The 21,878-nt window shown below is 39.9% G+C and overlaps 1 protein-coding gene across 1 annotated transcript; it reads left to right on the top strand.

The window, feature by feature from the left end:
- The first annotated feature begins 14,488 nt into the window (after positions 1 to 14,488).
- Positions 14,489 to 19,380, top strand: LOC146457170 (putative skeletal organic matrix protein 8). The gene is made up of 4 exons (XM_085092302.1): positions 14,489 to 14,665; positions 14,743 to 14,809; positions 17,899 to 19,287; positions 19,342 to 19,380. The coding sequence occupies exons 2-3, from the start codon at positions 14,792 to 14,794 to the stop codon at positions 18,763 to 18,765; spliced, it is 885 nt and encodes a 294-aa protein (XP_084948428.1). The 5' UTR covers positions 14,489 to 14,665; positions 14,743 to 14,791; the 3' UTR covers positions 18,766 to 19,287; positions 19,342 to 19,380.
- The last annotated feature ends 2,498 nt before the right edge of the window (positions 19,381 to 21,878 follow it).

Here is a 21,878-nt window from a genome sequence, read left to right as displayed (position 1 = left end):
ATTTTCTTTTCTCGGTAACTTTTTAAAATTGAAGTTAAAGTTTATCAGCTTCCTATAGATAAACCTGTGTTGACAGCCTGCGTGGCTGGCGAGTTGTCGGGCGAAAGCGAATGGGCTTACGACGTTCGCTGTCGCGGCTTACGTCACTCATAGCAGCTGCGCCGCCAAAACTTTATATTTACCCGCAGACAAACAGCCGCCAGCTTCGCAGCTTATTGTGTTGACATCTTGGACACTCTCTCCGCCCGGATTAATAGCATTGTTTGAAAAAATTTTCTCTGAGCCAGTGAACCATGTGCCGTTGACTACAGATATCATACTCGCAATTTATTGAACTGATAAAGTACATCTTCATTTACAACAATATTGCATCAGGTTAAGAAAAACTACCTCAAGAAGCTAGAGTTGCTCTCGGCTACGCCTCGAGCAACTCTTACGCTTCTCTCGTGCTCTCCAACTTCCCGCGTGCATCCATAACTCGATAAACGCACGCTAAGCATGAAACAATTCTTAAGCTCGTCTTAGAGACGCCTGTTTCCTGTATTGATAACACATACTTTCTGCGTAAGTATTTTCCGTTGTTATGGTAAGACACGTGCGCCTAAATTTACTAGTATTATATTGTCCTATGAAAAACTGACGAGATTGTTTCATAATTTGCAATACTTTGTCACAGGATTACGTTTGACGTAGGAGCGCACGCGCATTTTTCAGAGATAATTAAACATCATTTGGAGAAAACTGCCATATATTGTGTAATGTTTAAAAACCGAACAGGAGTGCTTTATCGTGTCTAAAACCAAGAGGCGCAACCTCGTAGTTTTAGACACGATAAAACACGTGCAGTGAGCTTTTTGAACGGCTTCAAAAACATTTCCGGCCTGGAAAAGCGTGTGTCAATAGAGTTCATAACAATTATGCTTTTGTGAGCGATGGAAATTAGCATACGAGAAAAACGCTGCATACTTATGAGGAGTGTTTTATCAGCTGATAAAACACCGCATACTAATAAGGAGGAGGTTTATCGATATAGTCACTGCATGTGATGTATTATCGACCATGTGATAGGTCAATGGGCTTATGAATTTTTAATGAGTTTTTGAATTGTTGTTAGCGGTTATTACTGAAGAATGCTTGCTTACCCCGTGTTTCTTTTTGGATTGGTTCTTATAGATTGCTAAGATCTCGTTAGTGCAGTTTCCTGCATAGTCATAAACTGCGCAAAATGCTTCTTTATTAGGAGGTACCGTCCTTAAGTTCAGCTTAGTAAATTATTTCTAAAAAGCACATTGGGTGTTTCCTATACTCGTTCACTTCTGTGTGAAAAGAATGATTTGTTCCGTCTTGATCCATCGGTGTTTATGCCAGGCAGTTTCTGATCATGAGTTTCTTCTGAGGTCCAAGCATGTCCCGTTGGTAAACACAACTAATCATGCCCCTCTAGTTTATTTCCTTCGACGGTAGGAGAACGCATAATAATCTGGTGTGTTTACAACTTTGTCAGTGTCAAGCGGAAACGTTGCATGGATTTTTCTTTCGTTGGGTTGCTTGCCTTGTGCCATTTTGGCGCCCCTTTATATTCGCGCACGGACAATATCGTCACCTACGCAGGCTACATTATGGGGGTGTTAAGTTTAAAAATGGCGGCCACAGATAGGCCACTTTGGACCTCGGGAATAGACATCACGTTGGTTTGAGGGGACGTTAAATCGGGACACGACGTCAGTTCAAGTAAATACAGTGCATGCAAAACGAACGCACTTCACAGTCTATGATGACGTCTACGTGTGTAAGTTAGTAAATGTTTATGTCATCCTAAGCTCAGATGCGCACAAGAGTTTCCTCTAGTCTTGATGTATAACCGACACACTAACTCTGTGAGCTAAGCTTCGCCCAACAAACTGTATTTACATTAAAGTTGTGTTTCGTTATCTAATTGTTTAGATAAAAGTTTAAGGCAAGGCTCTCTCATTTATCTCCTCTCACAGTATTAGAAATGATCTTAAGGACAGTTGACAAAGCGAAAGGAATGGTAAAATAGGACTAGTGAAATACGAGGTAAATCGAGACTGATCTACCTTAGGAAAGCACACTGCGTTGTGACGCCATTAGAAACTTTATTTTTTGTTACAAGAAACGGTGCTGGAAGAACTAGCGACGCACCTGACGGAATGCTAAATGGTCCTAAACCCAAATCAACTTCTCAGACGCACCTCGTATTCTCATTGGCCTATACAGTATCCCAGGTGTACTGCAGGTATTTCGACGAGGCATGAGAATCGGACGTTAGCTTATAGATTGTTAAGAACAGTTTAATTCTGGCTTGCGTCCTCGGGCACTGCGAAGGGAAGGTGAAATAGTACGATGTAGATCGAGGAAGAGGGTGCACAGACCAAATATTTACTCTGCAAAACATCATCGAACAGTGCACAGAATGGCAGAGACAGTTGTACATCAACTTCGTAGACTTTGAAAAGGCCTTTGATAGCATCCATCGAGAGATTCTATGGCGCATTCTCCGGGCATATGGAATACCGCAGGAGATTGTTCTTGTCATCAAGAGTTTCGACAACAACTTCACATGCAGGGTAGGAAGCAGCGAGACCAGCTTCAGCGTGAAGACCGTTGTTAGACAAGGCTGTTGTATGTCTGCGATGCTCTTCAACTTGACAATCGACTGGGTGATGAGGCAGACAACAGCAGACCAAGCGCGAGGCATCAGATGGACCCTCTTGACACAACTTGAAGATTTGGACTTTGCTGACGATCTAGCACTCATGTCGCATACCCACCAGCACATGCAGGAGAAGACGTCCCGTCTAAATACCTTTGCACAGCAAGTAGGCTTGAAGATCAGCCAGAAGAAGACGGAGGTAATGATGCTGAACGTATCAAACCCATCACTGTCAGACATGACAGTGGGGCAGGCAGCGACATCAAGAACCGCCTCAGTAAGGCCAGAAATGCGTTTAGAATGATGAACAACGTTTGGAAGTCATCCCAGTACAGCACCAAGACCAAACTAAGACTGTACCAGTGCTGTGTAATCTCCACCCTACTGTACGGCTCGGAATGTTGGAGGATGACAGAGAGGTACCTCAACAAGCTGTCCACCTTCCACACGAAAAGCCTCAGAAGAATCCTACGTATATTCTGGCCTGAAACCATCTTCAACCAAGAACTTCTTGCTCGCTGCAACCAGGACAGCATGGGAACCATTATTATGCGAAGACGATGGAAATGGATCGGACATGTCATGCGACGGGAGCAAGACAACATCACTCGCACAGCCCTTCACTGGACACACGAGGGGAGACGCAGGCGAGGACGACCCAAGATCACCTGGCGTGAAGCAGAACTGAAGACCTTACATCATACCTGGGGAACCATTCAGAGGCTGGCCAGGGACAGACAGGAGTGGCTTAATTTTGTTGTTGCCCTACATGCCAAGCCGGCATATGGGCATGAGTGAGTGAGTGAGATCGAGAAACTACTTGGTTAGTGTTGTACCACACCATAAAAACGCCATTTTTTGTTACAAGAACCCGCGCTTGGGCAATTAACTGGCGACACACCGGGCGGGATGTTCAACGCAAATCAACATCACAGACGCGCCTTCGGCTAAAACTTTAGCGACTAAGATATTTTCGTTCGCCCATCACAGTATCACAGGTGATACCGCAGGCATTTCGACGACATGCAATAATCGGACGTTAGATTGTTATAGCTGTTGTTCGGCAAATCGTGATAACTGAAGGTTCCTTTTAAAAAGGGGCGTTTTTCCTGTCTAATCTCAACTGGGAATGCATAGAATACGGGGGCACCCGATATTGAAAGAAAATTCTTGAAATTTCGTTTCCTCGGTTTTCCAAGATCGTTTTTTAGCCTTTAAAAGGGATACTTTGAGTGCACTCATTAGGATATTTAAGCTAAATTTTTATAAAACGCAGAATTTTAAGGAATAGATACCTATCTCAGCCTGAATTTAGGAGTTGCTTTTGGCTTTCCCAAATTCATAGATGGTCTTATTTTTGCTTTGTTAGCGACTTGCTCGTCTCTTCAAAAACAACGTTTCCCATGGTTACTAAATTTAGGTGACAAAGCACCAAAGGAGTTGTTCGTGTTCTTCACAATTCAATCGGAATGTCTGACGCTATTGCACTTCCTAGCAGTCCACTGAAAAGAACGGTTGGGGGAGGGGGGGACGAAGAAATTGTGGCCAGACGGCAAGAGTCCCACCCCCACCACCCTCAACCACAATGGAAAAATTCACATCCGTGGAGATTCTGCTTTACAGCATTCTCGGAGCATTTGTGACCAAAAGTTAAGGCTCCGGAAGACAGAAGATTTTTAAAACGATTGATTGTATATAATACCATTGGAAAGACGGTTACAAAAACTTTTTAAATATAAAAGAGAAAAGGGGGGAATTATCCCCTCTCCCCCCTTACATCCGCCCCTGCTGAGAATGGAAACGTAAGTGATTAGGATGATTGGAATAGAAAACCATAAAAAAAGCGAGCATTCCGAAAGCGGAATGCGGAAAGCTTTTTCATTCCCGCCAAGATATCAAAATTAGTAGCCTCTTACGAGCCCAAAGAGCATCTGCGTTGGAGGCAACAAAATTAGCCAGTGGAATCATTCCACTAGCTAATTTTGTTGCCTCCAACGCAATGTCACTTCATACCATCATGGCATGAAGTGGCATTCTAACAATTCCGGAATGAGAACAGGTCATTGAAAAACGCACCAAAATGCCATTCCAAGTATTGTCATTCTTAAATGGGTTAAGAAAATTGCCCTTAATTTTTATTTTCCTACTTATTCTACCATTGTCACGCAGGCACAACCAAGAAATAATTTTCCACTGAGAGCTTATTTAACCACGGCTGCATTTAAACACGAACCGTCGACCGGTGCATGACGTACTAGTTACAAAGGTATTTTCAATATCAGAATATTCTGGCTTACCGCATACTTATCGTTTTCTGTTTCTCATTTTAATAAACTCAAACAAACAATGAACTGCCAGAAACAAAATACGGAATGTTGAAGTTTAGTGAATGTCGTGCTCTTGACATTGGACATCAAGCGGTTTTAATAAGCTTAACGAGATATTTATGAATAAACTTTAAAAACATCAATATTTAAGACTTACCTTTGCTCCGACGATGAATTTATTTTGTTCTTTTCTTAACTGGTACTAGATATCCACTTGAATCGTTTCCTTCACTTAGGTTTGTTCATCAGAACTCAACGTCATTTATTTTTATAACATAGTTAGTAAATTCGTGCAATCAAATTCAATTGCGCGAGCGTGCTTCATATTCCTATTGTGCACGCTGATGACGTCAGCAAACAAATGCCTCGAGAACTCGGTGAGTGACTTTCTCCATTTTGCATTCAAAGACGGGAGAAATCTTCAGCAAAACGTTTAACTACAGATGGCAACAAGGGAACCAGCTGATGAAGAAGCTCTTCCCACTTTTTCTTTGGGATTGGAGTTTTTAACTACCGAAAAAACCTAAAGAGAAGGAAAAAAGAGAACAAGGCCCGTTACATCGTGTCTCGCAAAACTATTAATTTTCAGGTGCCAATTTCGCTTTCTCAGAGGGAAAAGACACCTTTTCGAAACGATAAACTGAAAGAAAAGCTGCTAAGGAACACTCGATAGTTTCAAAAGCGGAAATCCGATAATTAACGAAGAAATTGTGCTTCAAGGACATATTGTTGTTTTATCCAGCCAACGATCAGCAAGAGGACATTTCAGATCATTATTTACTGATTATAAGCCACGAACTTTCTTGGTAACGTTCGAGTACTTGTGGGAATTCAATTCACAAGAAATTACAGGTTTGATTGTGAATTTGAACTTAAATACTTTTCTAATTGACCGCTTCTTCGTATTCCTAACAGTTTTTTGGCGAAATTTTTGAAAACCGTGCACACGGTTCGATAAATTCACTTCAAAATGGACTTGCAGTTCCTTCAAATCACTTGCACGTTTATCGTCTCGAATTAAAAATTGTACGCCTTTGCTTCTTAGAAGAAAGACTTAATTGAATAAATTTTTCATTTAGGAAAGCTTCAGTTGTCTGTTTTCTTTCTGTTTTCATTCATGAGACGTGACAACTGCGTAAATCTTGCTTAAACATCTAAACAAACCGACAAGCGGAAAGAATTCTCCTATGTAACGCGAGGATCAAATTTTCAAGTTTGTTTTCTGGAAAATTTTTAATTAGCAACCAGTGTATTTTATTCCATAATTAGAAAGTTTAACTACTGTAGACCAAAGGGGTGTTGCCTTTTTTACCCTGAAAGATGTGTATTTTTACCGAACATGGGGTTGTTTATTGCCATTTTGCACATTGGCTGAATGCTTGGGAAACCTCTGGCCAACCTAGAATCAACGGGTTTAAAAACTACCGCGTTGAAAATGTTATAAAACAATTGATTCATGCGTCAGCTGTGCATTCATCGAGATATGAAGCACTTGGGAAGTTTGGAGAGCACTCAAGAAGCTAGAGTTACTCTCGGCTACGCCTCGAGCAACTCTTACGCATCTTTCGTGCTCTCCAAACTTCCCGCGTGCTTCATATCTCGATGAGGCACGCTGACGCATGAATCAATTGTTAATAAGTAGCTGCTGATACTAGATCAGATTTAAAACAGTTAAACAAAGAGTGCATTGTATTGAACTTTCGCCTTTCATTCGCAGTCAACATCTAATGTCTCATTTGATAGCAAAAAAAAAGTGTGTCGAGCGACCAGTTGAATTTGTCAACTCCCTTCAGCTTGTATTCAGTCCCGGTTTATGCCCCACCCCCTACTATATCTCTCCTCCTGTTTTAGAAGACAAATGGATAAGGGGGTTGTTGCGGACTGTTATTTACTGCGTGACATTCTTCTACAACTTTGTTTGTTTCGCATCCGTGTTTTCACTTGTATGTAGAGCTTTTCGTTATTTTGCGTCCCTAAGGGACTAATTAGTACAAATATATATATATGCAAGCGCAGGAAATTTAGTCGTTAGTTTTCACAGTCATTTCAGTTTGATGCTGTAATTTTCGGTTCAAGTTGTGAACGTGTTTTCCGCTTGCCAGTACAAACATTCGGTAAGAATTATTTCTGCTTGTACTTTTTTATTCGTTCCCGGTTTACGTTATTTCTATTATATGTTCATAAGTTTTCTCGTTTTCTTTTTCCCTAGCGAACCTCTTTCGTTCTGTTAAAAAGTGTTAAAGGAGTGTTCGGAATAAACAACTGGTAATCACGAGGTTTCGTCGTTTAGCGTTCTTGTCTGTTATCCCTCACAGGGGTGGTTTCTAAAGAAACTGTGGTGCTGCGTCGGTGGGGAGTGGAAACGAATGTTTGGTTTTATCAATAGAGTTGATAACTAAAGGTAAATTGGCCACCGTAAAGAGACTGGCGAGCTGACGTTCCAAGCGTTAGCCCTTTGTCAGAGTGAATCAAGGAATTGTGGGTTGTATGTGGTTTATATAGTGAGCAGTGGAGCTACGCTATTGGTTGGTGAATGGTAACATGGAAAACAAGAATACATTAGTCCAATGAAAAGCGTTCGTTTATTTCGTGGGGATTAAGAGTGCCGATTTGGAAGATTAATTTTTGTTCTGAGCATTTGCAGTTTCTGTCCGACCATGATGTCACAGACTGTCATGTGTCTGTAAGAATGGTTGGGCAGGTTATAAGACCCCGGTTACAAATCATTTACCCACGTAAACAAGAAATAGTCAAAGTGAAAGCCATCCTAGATGTTACTGTACTTTCACTTCTTGGCCTCGCTGTCTCACATGCATAAGCTGAAATAATTAGAAGTTATCATGGGTTCACTAGTCCATGTTTAATTCTTGAAGACTGATATAAATAAAAAACAATAGTAATATGTCGCCAGAACATCAAGAATTTGTATTTCTGTTGGCGTTTTCGCGGCGATCTGCAACTGGATCCTCTTGGCCTTTAACACTGATAAGACCCTTAAAACATTTAAAGTTTTATACAGCTAGCGGTTTGTTACCAAGATTGTACAGTAGATAATTTTAGGTTGATCTACTAGTGACTCGGACAGCTAACATTGATTAGTAGCAAGTACTGGATTTTGTTACGTCTTCGCTAAAACTGTATTCATATTGGTCTTTCAGGACGTTTTGCAGGAACCATGGTGTTTTTCGTGATCAAATGTTTTACAACGAGTTTCTAAGACAGTATTAATTATTCAATGTATCAGATTTGGTTGATGACGTGAAGAGGTCGTTAGCCATACATACATCGCAATCGTGGTAGAATTATAATAAAATAAGTATTTGTCTACGATGTAGTCACTCGACTCAGTTAAGTTGTAGATCGTGACGTTTCGACTGCTTACTGCAAGTCTTTAGTAGGCGATGAGCTCGACTTCTTAGGTTTCACCACTTAGATCGCGAAGGTAACCTGTTGGATTCCAACCCTTGGTGTTCAGGGAAGTCCGCAGCTGTTCAGGTCTCCTGTTGTGTTTCTTGGTGGTTGGTATCAATGCCTCACGAACTTCCGTAATCCCTGTTGACGTTGTTAGGGTGTAGCCTAACCATCTTCCTTAGTAAAGTAAACCGCGTCCTTAGGTCTCACTAACTGTGACTTAGGTATGGTGCCAGACCTGCCACACTGTGGGGTTGCATGTTTTAACCTCAGCCACGGGTTTTCATCAAGAATTTCAGTAGTCTGGTATCTTCGCTGAACAAGGACAGAAAGCAGGAAATAAAACTTTCTTCGAACCAAAAAATTGGTGAGGATTGTATGATTATGAATCATAGGTTACAAGTGTTGACAAGTGTGTGTTGGTTTTCCTGCGGATGCTTGTGGTGAGGCGGCAGCCTGGCATTCTACAAATTGTTACCTGCCGGGGAAGGTGATCTAACTGTTTTTCTTGGTACCCACGGTGAAGTGGATGGCAGACTGGCTGATGAAATGTCGTATCAGTAAAAATCTATGTTATGCTATGGTACGGATATGGTCAACACTGCTGCGGTCCAGGATGGTAGCATAGCGCTTCCAGATCCTGTTTCCATAAGGCACGTTAATAAGTCTTTCTGAATACAAGGTCAAAGCATTGTTAGTATGAGCTGTTTTATACTGTTTGGTTATTGTTTCATTCTGTGTTCTTTTTAAACCAACAAATTTGAGGAAACACAATCTTCCCTCCAAGTCCGTTGAACGAACAATGTTATCCAAGGTTTTCATTGGAAATAGGCACCGGAAATTATGGCATCTGGTCGGGTTGGATAACATTAGTTTAGTTTTTTGGACATGAATTGACATAATTCACAGATATAAAATAAAAACGTATATATAGCAATGTTCGCTGTTCATAGAAGCGTGGTTGAATGGTGCAGTCTTTTCAGTTTCATAGCTGCTGATAATGCATGTCCAGTAGTAGTAAATGACACTCTGGCTGGTTTTGGATATGACACCTGTATCAGGGCAATGATGAAACAGAACATAACAGTGGTATAATTATTTTCTGACTTCGAAAGACCCACGTGACGTGTGGGGCTTTGAAACTTTACCCTGATGGGTAAGCTAACCCTGCAACAGCTAAAAGCTGGTTAAAATATCCGTGGTGTTTTTTGTACAAGAGCGTTGGAAAAGCTCCAAAAAGAGGGAAAATAAAAGTTAACAAGTTTAAAATCCCAACACTGCAAAGGGTTTCCTCGACTAAAAGGATGGGGCTTCGCAGAGCTGCAGCCAACCTTCCACAGCGGTTTCCTAGCGCAATAATCTTGAATATTTTGAGAAACAACGAATACACCCAGTCATCACACTCAGTGGAAATTCTTGCATTAAATGGACAACAAAACTTGTAGTGACATCTATAGTTACTTGTTGCCGAAGATCTGGAAAGATAAACTATCTTTAAAGGAAGCCACGCCAGGGTAGATACTCAGGGATATTAGTGACGGGGAGATACAAATAAGGCCAAATTGTTCGACCCCAAAAAAGTCCCATCGGGGCAAAACTGGTCCCAGAAAAAGTCGCTGCCAAACGACTGTAAACGAAAAATTTTACCAGAAAATTTCAATCTCACAAAAATCTCCAAGCGTTTATTTCAAACTCAAGTTCTTCGTCCACCCTTATGAAGGTACACACGGTACTGCAGTGGAGAAAAATGGAAACGAAGTGCGAGTAGATGATGAAGATGACACTTACAGATGCTGTTTTTCCAACATAATATAGGGATAATCTGTTCGTCTATTGTACAATTCAAATCCAACTTAGTAGACAACAAGATTGTCAGGGGCAGTATATTGACTTACTTGGTTTTTGTTTTTTTGGTGACGGGGGATATCTCATGTTGCCACTCATTGCCAAAGTCAATCTAAAGATTAGACTTCAATGCCCTGAAGCAAATCAAAGCAATGTACTTCTGATCCATTACAACTAATAGGAGATGCTGCCCAGTTTAAACACTTGTAAGATGTGCGGCTCCTCCCGATAGTCATGACGGGAAGATTGTTCCCCTGACTGAAACCAACAGAAACGCTTAGGAGATACATTCCACTTTTCTGCGTCATCGGATGCATAGAACACTCATTGCAAGATTTCAGTCAATTTTCAACACCCGGGAACCTCGAGGTAAACCTCGCCTTTCACTATTCAGCCAAAGATCAATCTACAAGGACTGTGGATGTAGAAAAACTAGCGCAAATAAGGTGTCGGACGAACTGACTGACAGTCTGTGGTTTAAGAAGGCAAGGGAGTTGTCCGATGTGTTCCTTCTAGTGCCATTTCGTCTTTTTGATGGAAGTTAGAAGCCTCTCAGTGCAGCCCGTGCATGCCTCCTTTTTGTACTCTGATGGACGCGCCCATTGCAAACTGGGTACGACCAAACCAAAGCCAAACCTTACGTCTAACGGTTCCTTGGGTAGACGTGATTGGAGCCGTGGCCATTGCTGTCTGTCTCATATAGAGACTCTGGTGGTCCCATACACTTTCGGCAAACGAGTGCTCGTAAAATTCCAGTGCAATTGAAGTGAGTGAAATGGTAGCTGCAAACACTAGAAAACTACTTAAGGACGGTGCTTACGTTTGTTACTGGGCATACGTTCTGCGCATGTCGAGATACTCGGGTTTCCTATGGGTGATGCCTACTAATACAGGGATTTTTTTGCGCGGTTTAAAACTATGCGGAAAAAGCAGAACTTCGCAAGTGCCTTTGGTATCCAAAAATAAAATTTGGGGTAACCATGCATTTTTCAAAGATAATAATGGTTGAATTTGGAAAAAAGCGCCATACATTGCTTTGTATTTTACTGTTTGTTTCTAAAATAAAATATGTGGTTACTCCCAATTTTCTTTTTGGATTTCAATAGCCCTTGCTAAGATATGCTTTCCCTGCTTAGTCATACTGAACACACAAAAATACTTCTTTATACCCCTTAAGCGAGTTCAGGCACAATCAATCAAATAGGAAGAAGAGGTCCAATACTATCTGCACTTACAACCACACAGAACTACGCCCACTGAAAATGCTGACAAGCCAAAGTTAGATGAAATTTACACTGAAGTCAAGCTTCCTGAGAAATTAAAAACGAGCTTAGCACAAATAACGCATTTGCTTCCTTCTTTCACCAAAGCAAACAATTTTCTCTTGTTTGAAACAACACGAACCAGGGTAGTTTTTCATTTCTTGTCATTGTTTTTATGGCAACCATCCAACCGTTAGAGATATAAATCAATAATTTTGTTAGATAATAAACGGTTAGCAGATTGGCGTCATAGGTTACGCTATGATATGTAAATTGGTTAAGTCTTAAAAGAAATATCGCTGAGTAGCTCATTCTTATTTTTAAAAATGCTGACTATATATAGGTTTCAATAGCAATTATATATATCTGTTCAATTTCAATGATCCCAACATTGACACCATAATGAACTTGTAAATTAAAATAAGGACAATGTAACGATGTCATGATCCACAGATCAGCACGAAACGTTCTAATTTTTAACATGATATCACATCGCTCATGTTCATCGAATTTTAAGTATATCGCTTTTTTTAAAACTTCCCCCGAGGAAGTGTATTTGCCACCCGCAAACTTCCACCTGGGAAAAAACCGGCCGGAAATCGAAAATGGACAAACAATAAAATGTGTTAGATAAGACTTTGATAACTATGTTTGTTAATAATTGTAGACAACTGTAGTACTTACGTTTTAGAGGTGTGTCATATTAGGCGTGGGTGGACATCAACTGCATGATGTTGAGCTTACAGTTTCCTAATGCCTGATTGGAAATATTGGCTACTGATTCTCCAGGTCTATATATAGAGATCTCTGCATATGACTTCCCGGTTTGTGGCGAAGACGCACTACAAAATCATTTTGTGTAACCTGGTATGAACAATTACTTAAACTTTTAGCATGCGTTCGGTTCAATATAAGTGAACAGAACGATCATAACAAGTCACTTACACCGAAATTAAGTGTCCTTAGAGAACAAAATAAATCCTGAATTTCGCGGTAGAGTATGTAAGAAATATTTGGCTCCAGAGGAAAATGAACACGGCTTCAGTATACCGCTTACACCATGATCCAACATTGAATTATTATTTGTTTTTGTAACACTTGTTTCAATATCTCAGTTGTGAAAGGTAGACTAAATAGAATGTTGCTGAAATTGCCAGAACAAAGACAAAGGACTCAAGTAAAAAAATACTGAACCTTTGTACAACCCCCCGCTGTCTGTACTCAAACTGGAGAGTCGAATATCGTAGTTGAGAGTTTTTCAGCTAATTAATATAAGTTTTAAAAGTGTGGAATGTTTTGAGTATCGATGAAACCAAAACAGGCTACCTATCTCTCCACTTGAATTTCTAATTCACAGCTTTTTAGAAATCTGTACAGTTTAGGGATAGCAGGTGAGGTTGTCAATGAATGTTGCTGCCATAAGCACGCATAACAATTTATTTACAAACTGACTAATAATACAATAGAGTGCTTACAAACGTTGAGGGATTCTCGGCTGATAGTTGCCCCGCGGACATTTGATGTTCTTGAAAGAAATATTCAGAACATCAAACTGCTTAGGGGCATTAACAAAAGCCACTGAGACTGGCATTTACAGCTTAGCAATTTGATCTTTAAGAAGCTTAAGGATAGACACGAATGAACATACGGATAAAAATACGGTGAAAGCGACCTGTTTGCTAATGAACTAGAAGAATACATGGGATGTTTATTCGTGAACGACTACCATGTGGCCTTTTTGGGCGAATGGAAACTGCTGCACACAATCCCGTCACGTAATCAGTTGAAAGCGATCAGACTGCAATAGAAAAACAACTCCGAAAAACATCTTGCTAACTTAAAACATAAGTATCAACAAGAAGAGAAAACAACAAGATATAAATGTAATATTTCGGTTCTTATTCCAAGACCATTATCTGGTACACTATAATATGTTCTCTATGTTATAGACATCTTTTTTGAGGGGGGAGGGGTGGGAAGGTATTATATTGACTGAATCTAGATTTGATGCTCTTAAATTGCCTCGATCGATAAATAAATTGGGTAGGTGTGTCGCACATTTCCCAAGAGAAAGATATTCATTTACATTCTCCTCGAATATCAATTTATTTTAGACTTTGCGGGATGGTCTGAAATGCAATATTTCGTTAGCGGAAATGGTAAATAATTATTACTAATAACTGTTACTGAATCTATTTTTAAGAACTTTTGACGCCAATGCCACGTCTTAAGTTGCTTTTCAGTCGAGCCCGCAGGAAATTCTGCTTTTCAAAACAAATACGCCGACTGAAGCTTATTAAAGATGCCGGCAGTTAAAAAAAATAGCACATGGAGCAATGTCATTCAAAATAAATTTACGCTCAAGACAAGCTTCTAGAAAATGAGTTCAGCACAACTTAGAAACTTTTTCTTTTTCTTATTTAATAGTAGCACAACTGAAACAGTGAAAATTCTGTACTGTAACGCACGATCGAATTTTGATCATATGTACTGATTTTCTTATTAGTCGTTGTTTTTATACAATCATCTTCTTGTCGCTCACATTAAAGCCCTTAAGTCATGAATGGGACGTGGAACGATCTCGTTAATTTTATAGGTAATGAAGCGTTTCCAAGACTAACGTCATACGATATCTGAAACGTGAAATATCGCCGAGTACCTTATTTTTAATATAAAAAATACTGGCCATAGAGAGGTTTGAATAACAATTATCTGTTCAAATTCGACGATCTTAGCATTGATACCATAATGTAATTGCAAATGAAAATAAGGACGAAGGGTGAAGAAATTATGACATAACGCATAGATGCACACGAAGTGTCCTAGTTATCAACTTCGCATGCGGTCTACCTTGCATTTTCATCTGAAAGCAAATATCTTCTTTACAATGATAAGCCGCAGGGGAAGACGTCTACTTTTTGTACATGTATTCATGAAATAATGTTTATTTTCGTCATCGCCATGGCAATTGCTATAAATGTACTCTGGTGGTCTGGGGTTGCCCCTTTATAAGTGGAGAAGCCGGAGAGCAGCTAAAGACGGCTCCAAATCTTCACGCAGTAGACTTGCTTTTCGAAAAGGAAAGAAGTCTTTGGAACGTGGAAGGCTAGTGTTGTAGGCCTCTTCTTTCCTTCAAACAACCTTTGGTAAGGCTTAAAACTGAATATTTTTCTCTCTTTTGAAACGCTCGAGTATTGATTCATTATTTGTATTGTCATTAAAGCTTTGGTTTCAATTTTAGCGGAAGAGGAAGACAAGTGAAGTACTGATTCATGGAGCTAAAACTTAAGGTACACGCATTCTTTCTCGCTCCGGTAAAAGTTAATTTATATAAGCAATGAATGTCAGCTAGTTGACTGTAGCCCGTACAACTTTACAATACCAGCTCTTCCAATCTTCACTTTACCTTGCTGGACTGTCTTTGTTTCATCAAGTGTCAGAGTTTCGTGTCCAAATCATTCCCACCAAAGTGTCGTTTCTCCCAGAGCAATTAAAAAAAAGTATCGGCATCCGAAATTTTAGAGTGGTCTGAAATCTTTAACGCCAAAAACTGTTTTGCAGTATTCATTTTACGTTAATTATCTTTGTGGAACACTTTCGAATAGGCATCTTGGGTATAAGGATTTGTTATTTCTGAAAAACGTGTGTACATATTTCGTTCACCATTTGTCAACGATTTTAAAACTATCTTAGCGTTGTTTCTGGGTGATTACAGTGAAGTTTGTCCCAATTTTGGCCGAAATGACAAGAAACATTATTGGTCGGCTGAAAGCGGTGTCTGCGCCAACGTTGGTGGTATGGCAATATCCGCAAGTTAATTAACGATCTTAAAGTTTATTATGTTTGTTTAGACCATGAATATAATAATGCATGCAGATTTCACAAATGATCTCTATGATATTTTCGAGATTTGTTTTAGTCGCAAAAAGTGGAAACTGAGTAGGAATTAAAAAAGAAAATACTTGGCGTGTGCATGTAGCGGTTTATAATATTCATGGAGTGAAGAGTTTAATTTAAATTTTAAGTAAGTTAGACCAAAGTTGTTACTGTTTTCAGAAAGAACCAATTTCAGTATTTGTGCCTTCGTTCCAAAGGTCTCTTATGACGTGAAGGACACCTCTCCCAACCCAATCCTAAATACCTTAATTCTTCTTTTTCACCGAAAAGCCATCAATAAAGACAGCAATTCACACTCTTTGCTTCTTTTCACTGTGAAGCTAGACTCCTTTGCTCTTTTTAAACGTGAAGAAAACACGAAGCCACTATCTTAAATATTCACAGTCAAAAAGCCATGAAATCGATGACTTTAATTATCGATTAAAAACTATGAAACTATGCATACAAACACAAACAATATTCATCACTAATTGACGCAAGCTTTTGTGGATTCCAAGCCTGTGTCACTGTTTTTTGCCCTGTTATCTTATCCGCTTGTTTGTCTATTCCTTTATGCTAAGTCCAGTAAATAAATAAATTGTCAGTTATTCTATAGCTGCAGTTCCGTGACCGTCTAGACACTCGGCGGTTATAATGACTGAATGCCTAGTTTCGTAATTTAACGTTTGAATTGCTTGTGTTGTTTTGCTTTGTTTTGTCACCCTGGAGAGTACTTTCTGTTTGGCTGTGTACTTTGCTGCGCGTGTTAGTTCTTCCTTTGTATTCTTGAATGTATATCAAAGTGTGACCCGCATTCAAATGAAAGAGAAGCTTTTGAACAGTAACACAAACTGCAAGGCTGATACTACGTGTAAGAGTTGACTTTGCGAGACAACAACCCGACAGAAACCGACAAAACAGGGCTGCAACCGTGGACAGCTGTTTCGTTCTTATTGGAACTCGTCAGCACGGTGTAGCAGTTCTATATGAAACCAGCGACAGAGCCAGTTTTTAAAAAGCACGATTGAACTAAATCGGGTTTGGTCCGAAGTTTCCAGTTTAATCTTTCCAAAAAATCTTTGCCTTTCAGTTTTGACTTCAGCTTTTCTTTCCCTTAATCATAAAATTAGCTTTCATAACTACATTTCTCCACGAGCGAGGTGGAAACCTTTGATAACGTGTAATTGTCATTGCTTGTCCTAGTTTGCTATTCAATTCCCGGGGGGGGGGGGGGGGGTGGGGTTACTCAGCAAAGTTTTCATTAATATAAGGGGAGACTCCGCCCCGAGATCCAAACCCCTACACTTTTATAAATACCATTTTTAACAGAAAAGGAAACCGTTTTATATCCCTTCTATATAAAATGGTACCCCTTTCACATACCTTAGAAGCACTACATCTCTTTACGTTGTGTCTGTTCGAGATATTTTGAAACCTAGACAACAATTTCCCCTACCAATTTTATACTTCAACTCGAGAAATCCCTACGCTTTTATATACTTCAAGCCTGAAAAAGGTATCCCTTTCGGATGGAGCCCTATGTATAGACCATTATAGGAATTACCCCCCAGTGATTCAAATAAGCTTTTTACAATAACTGTCCAAATTCTCGCGCGCTGATTGGCTCGTAGCTATTGTCTATAAGAGTACAGACAATAATAATGACGTCAGATGTAACGCGCGCGCTTTCTCAACGAAAAACATAGCCAATTCCGCTCGTACTTTTTCCATGTTATTGTAAAAAACAAATCGACGACAGTTTTCTATGGTCTATACTCTTATAGACCATAAAATGACGCCATAAAATGTCCAAAACTTGGCAGTGAAACCACTCGCCTGCGGCTCGTGGTTCCACTTGAGCTTTGAACATTTTTTGACGTCATTTTATGGTCTATAAGAGTATAGACCATAGAAAACTGCAGTCGATTTGTTAAATGACCGCAGTGCTTTACAAACGTGTGGTGCTCTTTGTTTCCTTTGTGAACACACTGAATTTTGGAGAAGATTTGATGGCTGGCCATTTTGTTTCCTACTGCCCCCGAATAAGTTAACGATGGTGTCTACTAATACAGAAGCATTTTTGCGCAGTTTATGACTGCGGAAAAAGCAGATCGTGGCAAGGGCTATAGGAATCCAAGAAGAAAATTGGGCTTAACCGCGCATTTTTTAGAAATAATTAAGCAACATTTATACCAAAAAGCTGTAAAATACAAAGCAATGTATGGCATTTTCTCCCAAATTGAAGCTTAGTTTATTATCTCTGAAAAATGCATGGTTACCCCCAATTTTCTCTTTGGATACCAAGAGCACTTACTAAGTTCTGCTTTCTCCGCATAGTTTTAAACCACGCAAAAATATCCCTGTATTAGTAGGCACCACCCATAGGAAACCCGAGTATCTCGAGATGCGCAGAACATATGCTCAGTAACAAACGTAGGCACCATCCTTAAAAACTCCCTCATGGTTCTATACTGATTACGTTTTCTCTGTTCTTTTTTAACAGTTTCTTTTTCTCATTCCTGTAATGCTTCTTCTGTCGGAAGTTTCCCAAACCCATGGCCGCTACAGGACAAGAAAACGGTATCATCGCTATCGTTATCATCGATACAGGACCCGCATTGCACACCGGGTAACCAAGCCTCCGACAACACCAACTCCACGCCCGACATCACAAAACGCTACCATCCCTCAAGAGGAATGCAAAATTATCGTGCATGAACTTCCAAAGAAGCGCGTTGGAGGTCCGATCTGTCTTCGACTGAATGAAATCCAGTTGCTTCGTAAGCTGCAAGAAGGAGGTACCGGCTACAATCCTCGATACATGGCAATCAACAGAGAGGAAGCACTTCAATTTGTTGACTTGTCCTTCGATCAGCTGCCTTTGCCTACAAATCTCACCAGCATCGCGCAAAATTCCTCTCAAGTCAACCAATCGCCTTTGGAGGGCATACAAAATTCAGTTCGCGACCAAGTTGAGAGGGAGCTAACTGGCGCAGCCGCCAGGACAAGACGCAAGCGTTCAGTCACTACCTTTCGCGAGTGCAGGCCCCAAGGTTCAGCCACAAGCGGAAACTTCAGGCGTCTTTGCAGCGAATGCTCAGCTTTCACCGAACTACCGGGGGTTTTCCCGCGATTCATCAACGAAGTAATCTGTGGCAACGAACGTCGCTGTTTTCAAAACATAGGAGGCTGCCAACAACAGATAATAAGATTTACTTTCCTTCGATTCACTGACGATTTCGAGCGAGATGACGATCTTAGTGAGGAGTTTGACGATGATGTTTTTGTCGAGGAAATGGAAACTTTCGAACAAGATGTCAGGGTTTGTTGTCAGTGCCGGGGATTTTCATTTTTTGGTGCTGGAAAGTAGCTACGGCGAATTTGAAATTTAATGCAAATAATTGTTGTACCCTATAGCTATTTGTTTCGTTACATGTTTCATTTTAAATTGCATGTCTTAGTCTTATATTGTAGTGATATTGTAGCAATATTGTTGTCTTTTAGCTTTAATACTTAATTTTTGTTTATTACAAATTATTATACCTAATAGCTATTTGTTTCGTTTACAACTGCATGTCACAGTCTTACGTTGTAGTGCCGATGTTTTAGCAATATTGTAATTTTTTAATTTTTGTCTATTACTAATACCCGTCAAGATTAGCTAATTCTACACGCGGGTTGTGTAAATTGTCTTTATATATTTGTTGAAAATAATAAGAAAAGTTTAAAGTGTAAAAAAGTGCGTACGGCGAATTTTTTCCTCGAAATAGATTATTCCCTTCGACAGAAGTATTTGTTATTTAGCTCTGTTTATTATTCCCTGTTATTATATAGCTGAACTTATCCGCGCTGAAGAGATTCACCAAGTCAGTCTTTAGGCTGCTTTCCTTTTGTCAGCACTGGCCAGTCAGACCAGTCGATCCGTAAATGGAGTGCACCAATTCAGTGAAGGCCTGATTCTTCGAATTTTTCAAAATGGCACATTCTGAGAGTAGTGAGCGCCATTTGGAAGCAATTAAAAAAATGAAATATTTTCTTTTGACTAGGATGTTTGTCTTTACTCGGCTCATTATGTTTTAGTTGTATTGTGAGAGGGACTGGTTCGGGGTAGGATCCAATGAGTGTAGATGCATACCCCCTCTTAGGACATTGCTCGTCATGTGATCCACATAGTCGGTGGCGTTCATCTCAGGTCTGCATGAGGTCAACACGGGCTTTGGGTATTTCGAGGTGAGCATAACTGTCGTTCAAATTAACACAGTCCGTTTGCGAAATGGTTAAAATGGGCGGCCAGTTCTCAGTCTGACAAATGGAAAGCGCTCTAATACCCCGCCCACACTATTCCGTTTTCCAGGTTTTCATATAATACCCAAATTCTTTTAGATAACGGGTTAATAAAAGGAAATGGTTAGGAAGACAGACAAGCCTTTTTTGTTCAGTATATCAGTTTTTGGTTTGCATTTTTGGCCTTGACCGGCCGTGCACAAACCATAATACAGCTTAAAATGTGTTGGAGCAACTGACCAATAGAAACGATCCTATAATATTCAGCTGTAATGTGAACGTTAAAACAAAGGATTGTGCAAGGTTACGGCCCTTCCAACATAAACCGCAGTCGTCATTGCTATCAACTGTAAAGATGGCAACAGTGACATCACCAGTGCCTTAATAAACCATGCATCAACGAAAAAGTTCAAATTCCCTATGCGACCAAGCCTTCGAGCTAGGATCTTAGGATGACGAGCTTAAAGGCCGGGACTAGCTATTTCACAGGGATTTTTACGTTTCCATTGAGGTTGCACGTGAGACTGACTTTGAAATTAACTGAAAGTGTTCAGGTTATAATTCTAAAAGTAGCTGACGCAGTCGCTTATCTCGCACAACAGTCGGATAATGATTAAACAAACTTTATTTAGCCAGGATCCCCCCTCCCCCCGATTTAGCCCGGTATTTTATTTTAGCAAATGAAAACAGTACTTCTTGTTTAAGGCCAGATCAATCAGTTTGGCTACAGGGAAATTACTGACTTATTTCGTTGTGTCCTTTAGTAAATTTGAACAAAAATAACAAAATTATGCGTTATGTAAAACTATTCCCTGATTACACATCAGTCGCGTTGAAGCAATTTTGAACTAACTTCCAATTCAAGGCCACAGGATCATATCGAAAATATGCCGAAAAATTTAAACACCATGACTAGGCTCAAGAGACTATGACGTTACAATCTCACAACTCAATCCTCTCGTCTCTGTGTCTTATACCCTCATTTTCCTCATCTTACTTAAGAGTGTCTTCTGTGGGAAAACAATTGTGGTGGAATAAATGTGATGGTATATTTTTTCTTACACATTTATTCCATTGCGCATAAGCCACACACTGACATTCAAATACTTGCAGTATACAGGATGTTGGTCACACAAACCTAGTTTAATGGCCGTAGCTCCCACGAGTCTCCTATAGCTCAGTGGTAGAGAATCCGAACTAGTAATCCGAAGGTCTTAGGTTCGACTTCTAATAGGAGCACTCGGATTTCCTTTCTTCCGAGTATGCTTGTGCCGTCACTTTGAATATAATACATAATTCTCAACAATTATGATATCCCTCTTTCTAAACTTCAAAACAAGGCTGTTCGCGTGATTAATGACGTTCCTCTGATGGAACCGATAACTCCCATCACGTAACTCTCCGGTCAATGAAATTGCTTCACATTGTTAAACTTTATACCTGCTTGCTATTTTTACGGCTATCTACATAATGATAAAATTCCTGGTTTTCTCTTGACCTTAATCTCTGAGCAACATGACTGCAATATGCGCAGCGCATCATCTGATGAAGTAGATATCGAATATTTTCGAACAAATCTAACGAAATCTCGAAGGCAATGAGAACGTCGCACACTGAATAGGATTAAGTGAGAAAAACAATGGCCCTCTACGTGCGTCATAAATTTTGGTACGTTTCTTTGCCATACTCGGCTAAAGAACATCGGAAATTACCAAATTCTCTGTTCCAGTTGCAACTTAAACATCGCCGATTCCCACCTGTTCTGTAACTGGATAGTTCGGTCACATTGTATAAGGTGAACGAATTGGAATAAACGCAAAGTAGTACAAGTAAGAGATAGAGATAGATGAGATAGATAGTTTATTCACCTTAAAACTTACAGCCAAGAGCTGAATTGCGATAAGGTTTACAAAAGCAAAATTACAATTGTGCTAAATTATAACTAATTATTTAGGGCTTTACAACTAAATAAAAAGGAGGTGATCTAACATAATTTACCATTTAAAAACTGTATAGAAATACAAATTCAAGCATACGTCAAGTTCCTAAGGTTGTTAAAGCTCCCTAGTAACGCAAACTTATATTTTCAAGTGACGTAAGTTTTCGTTGGCGTTGCCATCCTAGTTTCTTAAAGTAGGGAGCTTTATAAGTAGGTAGCTTTAGCAACGACGACCGCGACGGCAACGAGAACATCAAAAA

The sequence above is a fragment of the Pavona decussata genome, unplaced genomic scaffold (assembly GCF_977016875.1).
Source record: "Pavona decussata unplaced genomic scaffold, jaPavDecu1.1 SCAFFOLD_245, whole genome shotgun sequence".
In the NCBI taxonomy this organism is placed as follows: domain Eukaryota; kingdom Metazoa; phylum Cnidaria; class Anthozoa; order Scleractinia; family Agariciidae; genus Pavona; species Pavona decussata.
Note: the sequence above shows the minus strand (reverse complement) of the source record. Positions and strands in the feature narration are given on the sequence as shown.